General features: G+C 45.6%; 1 protein-coding gene across 2 annotated transcripts in view; it reads right to left on the minus strand.

Annotated features, from left to right (window-relative positions):
* Positions 1-2,029: 2,029 nt before the first annotated feature.
* The window catches only part of FAM114A1 (family with sequence similarity 114 member A1), a 66,385-nt gene continuing 53,758 nt past the window's right edge, over positions 2,030-14,656 (minus strand). For both annotated transcript variants that reach the window (XM_040335132.1, XM_040335131.1), the window contains one exon: positions 2,030-2,514. In XM_040335132.1, coding sequence (XP_040191066.1) covers positions 2,419-2,514 — 96 coding nt within the window. In that variant the 3' untranslated portion in view covers positions 2,030-2,418. The remainder of the gene's footprint in view (positions 2,515-14,656) is intronic.

Genomic DNA, 14,656 nt, shown 5'->3' on the forward strand with positions numbered 1-14,656 from the left:
CAGGTTTGAATTCAACTTTAAGTATTTAAAACATACCCTACATTCCAATGCAATATAGTTCTACTACACATATTATCACAGTACTATTATTAAATATTATTAACGTTACAGTAGGTTGCTGTACATAACCCAAATGTAGAAGCATATTTTTTATCAGAAGCTCGACCTACAGTAGGCCGCTGTACATAACCTAAGCGCAGAAGCAAATTTGAATTTAGAGGCTCTTCACAACAGGCCGAGTTAAAGTCTCTCTCTGGCTATTTTTTCTATTATGGAGTCTCTCTCCCCCTGTTGCAACATTCTCCATATTTTTCTTTTACTCATTTCCCTTCCGGGAGCGCTGTAATCCTCTTCATTGCCCTCATGACATCATCATCTCCAAGTTCTTTAGGTAACTATAGCAAGGGAGTGACAGAATAATCTCTAGGAACCCTCATCCTGGTTCTGGTGGATACATGTCCTGCTCTGATAGACAGGGAAGGGGTGGAGACTTATCAGCGGTAATGACTCTTCCCCATCGTATGTTAAAGGAGTTGTAAATAAAATAAAAAATGTTATGCTGAAATTACTGTTTACAGGGTATAGAGACATAATAGTTAACGGATTCCTTTTAAAAATGATTAAAATCAATCATATAATGTACCTGTAGTTTCTAGTTTTGTTTTTGTTTCCTGCCTCCTGCCTTACAGAGCATACAGAGCCATAGAGCAGTGGTGGTTTGGAAAACGAAACTAGAAACTAGACACACAGTAGTCACACCTCCTGGATTAGTGACCACAGAGAGAAAGCTCCCAGTACTGTGGTTATCAGGAAACAGACAACCAGGATGTGTGGAGATCCGAGAAGAATTACAGCAACTTGAGAGCAAAAATGAACAATGAGGACATGAAAACAGCTCTGCATTAACCACTTCCCGACCGCCGCATGTATATGTACGTCCACAGAATGGCACGTACAGGCAAATAGGCGTACATGTACGTCCTTGCCTTCTAGCGGGTGGGGGGTCCGATCGGGACCCCCCCCGCTACATGCGGCGTTCGGGTTCCCTCGGGGAGCGATCCAGGACAACGGCGCGGCTATTTGTTTATAGCCGCTCCATCGCGATCGCTCCCCGGAGCTGAAAAACGGGGAGAGCCGTGTGTAAACACGGCTTCCCCGTGCTTCACTGTGGCGGCGTATCGATCGAGTGATCCCTTATATAAGGGAGACTCGATCGATGACATCAGTCCTACAGCCACACCCCCCTACAGTTGTAAACACACACTAGGTGTACCCTAACTCCTACAGCGCCCCCTGTGGTTAACTCCCAAACTGCAACAAACTGTTCATTTTCACAATAAACAATGCAATTTAAATGCATTTTTTGCTGTGAAAATGACAATGGTCCCAAAAATGTGTCAAAATTGTCCGAAGTGTCCGCCATAATGTCGCAGTCACGAAAAAAATCGCCGATCGCCATTAGTAGTAAAAAAAATAAAAATTAATAAAAATGCAATAAAACTATCCCCTATTTTGTAAACGCTATAAATTTTGCGCAAACCAATCGATAAACGCTTATTGCAATTTTTTTTTACTAAAAATAGGTCGAAGAATACGTATCGGCCTAAACTGAGGGAAAAAAAAATGTTTAGATGTGTTTTTGGGCGATATTTATTATAACAAAAAGTAAAAAATATTGCATTTTTTTCAAAATTGTCGCTCTATTTTTGTTTATAGCGCAAAAAATAAAAACCGCAGAGGTGATCAAATACCACCAAAAGAAAGCTCTATTTGTGGGGAAAAAAAGGACGCCAATTTTGTTTGGGAGCCACGTCGCACGACCGCGCAATTGTCTGTTAAAGCGACGCAGTGCCGAATCGCAAAACCTGGCCTGGGCATTTAGCTGCCTAAAGGTCCGGGGCTTAAGTGGTTAAGATAAAGGAAGCTATTAAGATAAAAAAATGTTTTCCTTTACAAACCCTTTAAGGCGCCACTGAATAGGGTGACAATTCTACAGTGACTTCCCCCTGCAGTAGAAGGTACCATGAACTGGCATAGTCAGCAGATATTTATTCTTGGAAAGACAGCACTTTCATTACATTAAAGGAAGACATTTATTTGGTATGAATATTTTACGAATTTTGGGTATAGTTGCGAAATATAAATTACACAATCTCTTAATATCATGAAGTCTAATCATTTGTTATTCAAAGCGAAACTGTTAGCATTCAGTGGTGTTCTACTTTCTGCAGATCAAACCATTAAATATCTAGACAAAATCATCAACTTTATGAAACAAAGACTTTCCAAAACCTACGATGTGCAAATTTGCATACGGCAGACAGCAGCAAGCTGTTCCTATTGGTTAAATCACAGTCAACTGGAACAGTATTGTTAGGCTTTGCTGCGATTTAGCTCAGGCTGTAGTTGTAGATGGTGCTAGGCTTTAGAAGAGGTTGCCTGAATGTGAGAGAATTGCAGTATGGGAAGCAGCAGCCGGAAAGCATCCTGGATATAAGTTGTGCTGTTACTTCCCTGGAAAACAAACACAGGTCAATAATTAAGAACCTGCGGGGCATCTTTAATGGAAAAAATACAATAATGTGCAGTTCTCATAGTCACCTATACATTTTCACCTTTCAGAATTAGAGAAATCAGACAATACATGCTAATGGTTTGCGTTATTACTACATTTTTATTGTTTTTTATTTTTTTATTTTACAATCACATCTTAAAATGAAACAAAGACGTTTCAGATATATACGTGGTTTGCGATACACATTACCCTTACATATTCTACAATGGTGCATGTTTATTCAGTCATGCAATAATTAACTGGACTGAAAAAAGGAACAAAAGGCTCAATTTGCAAAGCCTTAACACAAGAATGGGTATCTTTATTTTAGCCACATGGCTGTAAATCTAATTAAAAAGGGGTTGTAAAGGTAAAAAATGTTTTTCCTAAATAGCTTCCTTTACCTTAGTTCAGTCCTCCTTCACTTACCTCATCCTTCTATTTTTCTTTTAAATGTCCTTATTTCTTCTGAGAAATCCTCAATTCCTGTTCTTCTGTCTGTAACTCCACATAGTAATGCAAGGCTTTCTCCCTGGGGTAGAGTGTCATGCTCGCCCCCTCCCTTGGGGGGGGGGGGGAGGGGGCAAGCAGGAGAGTCAGGACGCTCTCTACATTGCAGATAAAGAAAGGAGCTGTGTGTTAGTGGGCATCCTGACTCTCCTGCTAGCCCCCTCCCCCTTCAAGGGAGGGGGTGAGCATGACACTCCACACCAGGGAGAAAGCCTTGCATTACTGTGTGGAGTTACAGACAGAAGAACAAGAAGTGAGGATTTCTCAGAAGAAATAAGGACATTTAAAAAGCAAAATCGAAGGATGAGGTAAGTGAAGGAGGACTGCACTAAGGTAAAGGAAGCTATTTAGGGATTTTTTTTTTACCTTTATAACCCCTTTAATTACCGTTTTTATTGGGGTATTGCACGCACCCGCGTATAGCGCGCACCCCCAACCTAGAAGGGACATTTCTGAAAAAAAATAAAAATACTTACAGTTTGAATGCCCCTCTTCGGTGTCCATCGGCGGCCTTGTCCGGTCCGGCGTCCGTCAGCGGCCTCGGTGGTGTCCTCCCGCGCTGTCTCTGAGTCGAATCCCCGCTTCCCACACTGTGTTTGAACGCCGCCGCCGACATTTACTGAGCGCAGTACACTCGGGCACGCTCGGCTTCTCGCACATAAAGGCTAGGAGGCGTCACAGAGCGTGACCGCGAGCGAAGCCGAGCCTGGCCGAATGTACCCGAGTGCACTGCGCTCGGTATATGTCGGCGGCGCAGTTCAAACTCAGCGCAGGAAGCGGCGTATATCGCACACCCACGATTTTCCCCTTATTTTAAGGGGAAAAAAGTGCACGGTATACGCCGATAAATACGGTAACTTAATAAAAAAAAAACGATCACTTTTAAAAAAAAATGCATATGCTTATCCTGGTGTGGTGTGTTAGCTTTTTGGATTGATATCCAAATCAGTGTTACCAACATTCAGCACTTACCAAACCCCTTTAAAAAGATAAGTTCACATTTTAAGAAAAAGTAATAAGTGCACATATTTTTGGCAAAAAATAAAATAAAAAATGTTCATTTATTATTCTTTCCCGCAGGTCCCTGGAAAACATTGCACCCACGATCAGTGGATCAGGAGTACAAGGTCAGGCTTCTGCAGACAAGCCCCACAGCTTTCAGCCGGTATCTCAGATACCGGACTGACTGTTTACAAGCTGCAGGGCTTGTGAATGAACTATGAGAGCGCTCATCAGTGCCCTCGCAGTCCATTCAGAACTACAGGTGAGAAAGAAAAAGTGCAGCGCTAAATATTGAGTGAAGGGATTCAAACAATACGGTAAGTAGTCCAATTCGATGAAACAATTCCAATAGAATTGGACCCAGGAGACACTCGCCAGGTGATGTGGTGAGTGAAAAAAGGGGAAAAAATGTCTGAAACAATGTAATAGTGTGAAAAACCACTAGGAGGTGGTGTTCCTGTTGGAAATGTATACAACACACTATAATGGGTGATGCGACACCTGTAAGTGATAACAAATGGGGTAAACCAACCACAAAGTCCAAGCAAAAAAAAAAATATATATATATATATATATATATATATAGCAATCCGATATCGGACTGATATGTACAGTCTTTGAGAGATGGAATTGGTCGGAAATTCTTATAAAGGAAAAACAAACGGCCACTCAAAAAGAACTGATGTAAGATGATCCTCTCTGGTATATCGATCAGACGATCAGTGTAGGTGGTGAAAACCTCATCAGCGATTCACAGTGATATCCAAAAAGATAAATAAATGGATACTCTTACCAGAATATGTGGACATACACGTCAGCGACGGTATGTCGATCAGGCCTGCACGAACTCCTAGGCAAAGATGGTGTTGATGGGAAACGTTCCAATATGTCAACCTTTAATCCCCGGGAGTCAGTAGAATCCAAGCGGCAGAAAACAAATCTTGCAGGAGAGATTTCACCAACAAATCTTGCAGGAGAAGTTCACAAGCATAAATATGCAGTGAACGAGGCCGTCACGGAATCATGTAAGGAAAAAAGTAACTCACATGGTGCGGTTAATCCTTAAAAAAGCCTTTTATTTAGGCATGAAAGGCAAGCAAATAAAACTGGATACAAAACATATATAAAAATTGGTAGATAAAAAATAGTACAAGCCGGATCAAGGACAAGTACAAGTGATCACGTATTTAAAAAATGGCGTCTTCGAGCAGGTAGCGTATGGGCTATGTACCCGACATGTTTCGAGCAAAAGAGCTCTTCAACTGGGGCATATTCCGAATATGCCCCAGTTGAAGAGCTCTTTTGCTCGAAACATGTCGGGTACATAGCCCATACGCTACCTGCTCTAAGACGCCATTTTTTAAATACATGATCACTTGTACTTGTCCTTGATCCGGCTTGTACTATTTTTTATCTACCAATTTTTATATATGTTTTGTATCCAGTTTTCTGTTTTATTTGCTTGCCTTTCATGCCTAAATAAAAGGCTTTTTTAAGCATTAACCGCACCATGTGAGTTACTTTTTTCCTTACATGATTCCGTGACGGCCTCGTTCACTGCATATTTATGCTTGTGAACTTCTCCTGCAAGATTTGTTGGTGAAATCTCTCCTGCAAGATTTGTTTTCTGCCGCTTGGATTCTACCGACTCCCAGGGATTAAAGGTTGACATATTGGAACGTTTCCCATCAACACCATCTTTGCCTAGGAGTTCGTGCAGGCCTGATCGACATACCGTCGCTGACGTGTATGTCCACATATTCTGGTAAGAGTATCCATTTATTTATCTTTTTGGATATCACTGTGAATCGCTGATGAGGTTTTCACCACCTACACTGATCGTCTGATCGATATACCAGAGAGGATCATCTTACATCAGTTCTTTTTGAGTGGCCGTTTGTTTTTCCTTTATAAGAATTTCCGACCAATTCCATCTCTCAAAGACTGTACATATCAGTCCGATATCGGATTGCTATATATATATATATATATATATATATATATATATATATATATATATATATATATATTTTTTTTTTGCTTGGACTTTGTGGTTGGTTTACCCCATTTGTTATCACTTACAGGTGTCACATCACCCATTATAGTGTGTTGTATACATTTCCAACAGGAACACCACCTCCTAGTGGTTTTTCACACTATTACATTGTTTCAGACATTTTTTCCCCTTTTTTCACTCACCACATCACCTGGCGAGTGTCTCCTGGGTCCAATTCTATTGGAATTGTTTCATCGAATTGGACTACTTACCGTATTGTTTGAATCCCTTCACTCAATATTTAGCGCTGCACTTTTTCTTTCTCACTTTTTGTACACAACATTGTTTTTTGTTGGTGCTGGCCGCTACAGGTTTTACATTATTTATGTTTAGCGCAATTTTTCCACCAATTTTCATTCAGAACTACAAGCCATCAATCACGATGATTGATGGTAGTTGTAGAATATTCATTCACAGGAAACTCTAAATGAAAGACGCGGACGTGTGGGCAGAGTCCCGCACGGCCGTGCTGTTTTTTGAATTGTGAAAGCGGGTGCGGATGGAACATAAAACATATTTCAAAAGGGGAACTTATCCTTTCAAGTAGCTACCTAAATAGCAATGAAACACAAAATTAAAGTAGAAGTCCAGGCTGAACTGACTGAGCTTAAACCCCACTTTTAACATCTATACTAGCGACCCTGTAGAGGGACACTTATACCTATTCTCAGGGCACTCCGGTCGTGTGATCGGCTCCCAGTGGCTGGCTTCAGGGGAGAGGAGGGACAACCAACAACAGATACCCTACATCAGGGGTGTCCAAACTTTTTTCAAAGAGGGCCAGATTTGATGAAGTGAAAATGCGTGAGGGCCGACCATTTTTCCTGAAATTCTTTTAACCATTAAAATTTGATCTATGTGTGTTACTCGGAGCACTAATACACTGCCCAACAAGAATTCTTCCTTTGTGGGTGTGTGTGGTGAAGAGATGAGCTTGGGCGTGTTATTTGGATATACCGTATTTATCGGCTTATAACACACACCTTCACTTGAGGCAAGTTTCAGACAAAAAAAAATATAAAAAATTTAATTAAGAACTGTGAAGCAAAATATGGGTCAGTGCCCATGAATGCAGCCTAATCAGTGCCCTTGAATGCAGCCTCACCATTGCCATAAATTCAGCCTCACCATTGCCATAAATGCAGCCTCACCATTGCCATAAATGCAGCCTCACCATTGCCATAAATGCAGCCTCACCATTGCCATAAATGCAGCCTCACCATTGCCATGAAAGCAACCTCACCATTGCCATGAAAGCAACCTCACAAGTGGCATTAATGCAGCCATACCATTGCCATCAGTGCAGCCTGATCAATGCCCATCTGCAGCCTCGGATGGGACAGGGAGGGGGGTGGGACGAGCCCCAACAGATTACATACAGGAGAATCTCCTGTTTACATGGCAGCCTCTTTAATACAAAGTCCCGCCTCCTATGATAGACAGAACAGTCATCCAATGGCAGCACAGGAGACGGGACTTCCTATTACAGATGCCGCAGAGTAAACAGGAGATTCTCCTGTATGTAACCTGATGGCACTCATCCCGCACCCCTCCCTGTCCCATCCGAGGCAGTGCCGATAAATACAGTACTTATCTTTTGTGGCCCTGGGGACCACAAAATATATATACCGTATTTATCGGGGTATAGCGCGCTCCCGCGTATAGCGCGCACCCCTAAAGTTGCCCAAATTCCTGTGGAAAAAAATAGGATTTTTATAACAGCTTACCTGAAAAATCCTTTTCTTGAAGTACATCACGGGACACAGAGAAGCATAGTAATTACTATGTGGGTTATAGAGAGTACCTTCAGGTGTGGACACTGGCACGCCCTTAAGGCAAGAAGTTCCCTCCCCTATATAACCCCTCCCATACCGGGAGTACCTCAGTTTTGTAGCAAGCAATAAGTGTCCCAAATTCCCCAAAAAGAGGGGCGGGTGCTCTGTGTCCCGTGATGTACTTCAAGAAAAGGATTTTACAGGTAAGCTGTTATAAAAATCCTATTTTCTTTATCGTACATCACGGGACACAGAGAAGCATAGTAATTACTATGTGGGACGTCCTAAAGCAATGCTATGAGGGGAAGGAGACCCCAAGAAATAAGCCGGGCGCCATCAGACATGAGGAATCAAACTGCAGCCTGCAGCACACTGCGCCCAAAGGCGCTCTCCTCATTCTTTCTTATGTCCAATTGATAAAACTTAGTGAAAGTATGGACAGACGACCATGTCGCGGCCTTGCAGACTTGAGCCATGGAGGCTTGATGATGCACTGCCCAGGAAGTACCCACCGCTCTAGTGGAATGTGCTTTAACCTTAAACGGGGGAACCTTTCCCCTCAAGCCATAGGCTTGAGTAATGACCTGCCGAATCCATTTGGAGATAGTGGACTTCGACGCTGCCTGCCCACATCTGGGACCTTCTGGCAGGATAAACAATGTATCAGTTTTCCGGACCTGAGCAGTAGCCTTAAGATAGATCTTAACTGCTCTTAATACGTCTAGCGTATGCAAAGACTTCTCCCTTGCAGAACTAGGTTCTGAGAAAAAAGAAGGGAGAACAAGATCCTGATTCAAATGAAATTTTGAAACAACTTTAGGTAGGAAAGCCGGGTGGGGCCGTAGGACCACTCTATCCTTATGGAATATAAGGTACGGTTCCTTACAAGATAAGGCCGCCAACTCCGAAACCCTCCTAGCGGAGGTTATGGCTACCAAAAATATCACCTTCCTGGTCAGAAGGACCAAAGGAATATGAGCCAAGGGCTCAAATGGTTGTTTCTGTAAGACAGAAAGGACCAGATTCAGATCCCATGGACACAAGGGAATCTTGACTGGTGGACTAAGCCGGATCACACCTTGCAAAAAGGTTTTGATCAGGGAATGTGTAGCTAGTGGCCTTTGGAAAAAAATCGATAAGGCCGAGATCTGGCCCTTAATGGTGCTTAGGGCCAACGTCATGTCTGCCCCTAACTGCAGAAACTCCAGAATTCTGCCAATGAGATACCTCCGGGGATGCCAACCCCTGGTCTCGCACCAGGCCACATAAGATTTCCAGACTCTGTAATAAATGAGTCTGGATGCCGGTTTTCTGGCATTAATCAAAGTAGATGCCACCGCATTAGAGAGACCCCTTTTCTTTAAGATATGGGACTCAATAGCCAAACCGTCAAATTGAGAGACGGTAAGGAAGGATGGAATATAGGCCCCTGGGACAATAGGTCCGGCCGAAGCGGAAGGGACCACGGTTGCCCCACGGACATCCTTACAATGTCCGCGAACCAGGCCCTTCTGGGCCACGCTGGAGCCACCAGAATCACTGGTCTTCCTTCCGACTTTACCCTGCGAAGAAGACGGGGTAATAATTGCAGCGGAGGAAACGCATACATTAGGGAGAACTGGTCCCATGGGAACACCAGTGCATCCGTGCCGTAAGCAAGTGGATCCCTTGTCCGGGACAGAAAGTTGCCCACCCTTGCATTGAACCTCGATGCAAAGAGATCGACATCTGGTGTTCCCCACCTCTGACAAATGCTCTGGAAGATGTCGGGGTGAAGAGTCTATTCCCCTGGAAGCACCTGTTGGCGGCTTAGGTAGTCTGCTCGCCAATTGTCTATTCCCGGAATGAACACTGCAGATATGCATGGGACATATTTCTCTGCCCAGGTCAGGATTCGATTCACCTCTCTTTGGGCTGCACGACTTCTTGTGCCCCCCTGGTGATTTATGTATGCCACGGCAGTGACATTGTCTGATTGAACCCTGACCGGAAGACCCTTCAACCTGTCTGACCAAGCTGACAGGGCTAGATAGACTGCTCGAATTTCCAGCAGATTTATGGGTAGAGACCTCTCGGAGGCTGACCATTTCCCCTGGAGAGACAAACCTCCCAGGACTGCACCCCAGCCTAGCAGACTGGCGTCCGTGGTCACAACCTGCCATGTCACGGGAACAAAGGACTTCCCCTTTAGCAGGTTCCGGGGAACCAGCCACCAACAAAGGCTCTGCCGGACTGACCGGGAGAGAGACATAGGGAGATCCAAGGCTTGAACCTTTTTGTTCCAAGCGGACAGAATGGCATGTTGAAGCTCCCTTGAGTGGAACTGCGCAAAAGGGACGGCCTCGAACGAGGCTACCATCTTTCCCAGTAACCTCATACAGAGGCGAATGGGAGGCTGACGCTTTGCTTTGACTAGTTGAACTAGTTCTCTTAAAGCCTCGAACTTCCTTTGGAGCAGGAAGACCCTTTTTAGCTTTGTGTCTATGAGTAGACCCAAATATTCGAGCCTTTGCACAGGCATTAAGGCTGACTTGTCCAGGTTGAGAACCCAACCCATGGATTCCAGAAATTTTACGGTTCTGTGTACCGCTGAGATTAAATCGGCCACTGACCGGTCTACTACCAATAGGTCGTCTAGATAGGCTACTATGGATATGCCTTGAGACCTTAGATAGGCTAACAACAGTGGAGCCAATACTTTCGTGAAAACACGAGGAGCGGTGGCCAGACCAAAAGGTAAGGCCACGAACTGGAAGTGGCGCTGATTTACCGTGAAGCGAAGCAGCTTCTGATGGTCGAGAAAGATAGGAACGTGCAAGTATGCGTCCTTTATATCGATGGACGCTAGTAGTTCCCCTCCTTGCAGGGAGGCCACCACTGACCTGATCGATTCCATCTGGAATGATTGGACCTTTAGGAACTTGTTTAAGGCCTTGAGGTCCAGGATGGGTCTTACATCCCCGTTTGGTTTGGGGACGGTGAAGAGATTGGAATAAAACCCCAAACCTTGTTCTTCCACTGGCAGTTCTCTGATTACCCCTTGGGATAACAGATGATCTGTTTGCCGAGGTCCTTTGGGACGTTCGAGGTTAAGAAGCGCGGTGGAGGAAATTCGCTCAACTCTAGCTTGTAGCCCCCGGAGACCGTAGAGAGGACCCACCTGTCTTGGATCCTGTCTAGCCAAGCCTCCGCAAACAGCTGAAGCCTTCCCCCCACCCGGCTGAGTGGGGGAGAACCTTCATAATGCTGACTTAGTTGCTGGCTTGGCCTGTGGCTTACGGTTCCAAGGCTTTTTGGAAGCCTGAGGCTGGCCCTGTGGCTTCCCACCTGCATTGAATCGTCCAGGAGGCCGTCGGAACTGCCTGGTACCGGAAGTACTAGGGATAGGAGAGGAGGATCTCTTAAAGGAGGGGGAACCCCTAAACCTTTTCTTTACTGGCAACAGTGTACTTTTGCCACTGGAAATTTTCTGAATATAAGCATCCAGATCTTCCCCAAACAAACGCTCTCCATGAAAGGGAAACCCCGCCAGTAATTTTTTACACGGGGCTTCAGCAGACCAGTTCTTCAGCCAGAGTAACCTGCGCATATGAACTAGCGAGAGAGTGAGACGTGAGGACTGCTGAATGGAGTCCTTAATAGCATCTATGGCAAAACATAATGCTCTGGGAAATTCAGCCAAATTCTGGGCCTGCTGTTCCGGCAATTCCTTTAAGACCCCCTTAAACTGGTCTTTCAAGGCCTGGCAAATCCCAATAGCCGCAATTGCAGGCTGGGTTATTCCTCTCGCCGAAGCAAAAGAGGTTTTTAATAAAGTCTCTAATCTCTTGTCTGTCGGATCTTTGAATACCAGAACGTTGTCTACTGGACAGGTCAAAGATTTGTTTACGCAGGACAGAGCTGCGTCAACCTTGGGGATGCCCCATTTTTTAGTGAATTGTTCCTCCATGGGGTATAAAACCGAAAACTTCTTAGGAGGAAGAAAATATCTATCTGGATGTTCCCAATCCTTGTAGATAAGCCCTTCCAGCAGGGGGTGAACCGGGAAGGAATAATTAGCTTGAGGAGCTTTTAAGGAGCCTAAAGATAAGACTGCACTTGAAGCTGGCTCTGAAAGTGGCAACTTGAAGGCCGAACGGACCATCTCAGTGAGGGACTGGACCAACAATTTTTCGGATTGCGACGCCGAAAAGGGTTCTCCCAAAGTGGAATCCTCAGAGTCCACTACTTCCAGCTGACCTTCTGCCAGATCTCCAGAGGGTAAATCAACCTCTTCTGAGGATGCATGCCCCAAATCGAGGGACTCCTCAGAGGGAGAGGGGGACCTTGTGCGTTTTTCCCTTGAGAGAGAGGATGCAATCAAGGTCGCTAATCTCTGCTCCAGACCCCCCATAGCTGAGGCCAGAGCCTCCTGTGTCACAAAAACTGGAGCAGGTGGGACAAGGGCAGAACAGGCATCTGACAGCCCTGATGGTTCACCCTGGGCCTCCTTAAATTTTTCAGGAGAGGAAGCAGCCGCAGGAGCATGCCCGAGATCCTCTGAGCCAGATGGCGATCCCTTTGCTTTTTTGCTTCTAGTCCCTGAGCCTTTAGCCATGATAAAGCTGAGGTACTCACAATAGTTGCAACTACTTGCGAACCTATAGACCAGCACTGACGCTGCTATTTGATGGTTGGCAAGGTGCAGAGCCCACTATGCGCCTTAAGCAGATGTCACTGTCCACCACCAGTACTAAATACTGAAAGTATGTGCACAAGATCTGTGTCCACCGTCAGCCAGAACCAGTTAGGTGGACTGGAGCATATAAGGACTAGGTATAATCACCTGACCTGCTCTGTCCTGTAATCTCAAGTCTCATAGAGAACAGCTAAGATAGACCCCCTGCGCGCATGCGCGCGCCGCTGTTAGGCGTGCACCACGAGGCTACGCGCGCACATGTAGCCGCACGCGCGCACATGTCATCACACGCATCTCACGGAGCACGCCGCGCACATTCGTGCGCACCGAAGCAGCGTACAAAAAATTCATTTGCGCGCGTGCGCCTAAGACAGATCAATGTCGCGCGCGCATGACGCTACGCGCTCATGCATGAGGATGGAACACCACAGCTCCATGTGAGGACCAGGTAAGCCAAGTGAAGCCAAACATTTTGGACAACTTTTTTCTGCTTTTAACCTGCACAGGAGGGGCTAACTACCTGACTAGAGATACCCCTCCTCCCCACAACACACAGGACCATATAGGAGAAGCACAGACAGATAGCTTTAGGCAAACATAATGGCTCAAATAAAGGAAGGTTACTCCTAGGACCAAGTCCTGAAGCACCTTCACTTACCTGATCCAACGCTGCAGGACTCTGCATAAACAGACAGTCCAATCTTCACCCATCACGGAGAGCAGCGTCTATAGACCTTCAGGGACCGGGGTCCATGGACAGGAACACCACACCCCTGGACCCATATCGCACCCTGTCAGTAAACTTTTGGTATTAGGAAATTGACCAAAGTACTGAATAACCAGGATCCAGCTCTCAAAGAGAAGCATTACAGGCCAAACCCCGTTCTTCTTAACCGGGGCCCGGGTACCGTCCACTTTGGCTCAGAAGCACTTTGGACGGATCCGGATTTCATGGAGGCTTTTTACATCCAATATGGATCCCTCCAGTGGAGCTCCTTGGAGCACATGTTCACTCGTGACCAACACCTTAGACACTGGCAAAAAACTGAGGTACTCCCGGTATGGGAGGGGTTATATAGGGGAGGGAACTTCTTGCCTTAAGGGCGTGCCAGTGTCCACACCTGAAGGTACTCTCTATAACCCACATAGTAATTACTATGCTTCTCTGTGTCCCGTGATGTACGATAAAGAAAAGATGTTTTGTACTTACAGTTTTGGTGTCTTGCGCGGCGTCCATCGGCGGCCTCGTCGGGTCCGGCGTCCGTCTGCGGCTTCGGGGTGTCCTCTTCGTCGGGTCTGGCGTCCTTCTGCGGCGTCCTCCCCACTCGTTTCCCGCGCCGAGTTTGAATACTGCGCCGACATATACCGAGCGCAGTACACTCGTGTATCGTCGGGCAGGCTCGGCAACTCTCGCGCTGACGTCCTGTACGCTCAGGACGTCCGTACGAGAGGCGCAGAGACTGCCCGAAGATACACGAGTGTACTGCGCTCGGTATATGCTGGCGCAGTATTCAAACTCGTGGCGGGAAAGCGGGTATCGGCGTATATCGCGCACCCACGATTTTGCCCTTCAGGGCAAAATAGTGCGCGGTATACGCCGATAAATACGGTATATCCAAATTACCAGGGGGGCCGCATTAAACCAGAACGCGGGCCGCAATTGGCCCCCGGGCCGGACTATGGACATGCCTGCCCTACATAGTATGCCGATGGGTGACGTCACCGCCTAGGCATTCCATCTGTTGTCGGCGCTCGCTCCTGATGTCAGCCACTGGGGAGATCATGTGACCGGACCAGACCACTCAGAGAATAGTTAAGTATGAGCATCTTCCTTCTACCTTAATAACAAAAAAACAGCACTGTATATGGAAACGTACATAAATTCCTGTAAACAATATATTTTACATACAAGCACTACCTTTTTTATTATTAATATCACATTAAGTTTGTGGTTTGAAGTATTTTATATGTGTGTATATATAGCTTTGTGAAATGAGCCCAAGGTCATCAGCCTCAAATATAAATAAGGTAAATCAGCTAAATATATCATCATCTAGTTATGACATCTGTAGTTACCCTTA

This window comes from Rana temporaria, chromosome 1, assembly GCF_905171775.1.
Source record: "Rana temporaria chromosome 1, aRanTem1.1, whole genome shotgun sequence".
Lineage (NCBI taxonomy): Eukaryota > Metazoa > Chordata > Amphibia > Anura > Ranidae > Rana > Rana temporaria.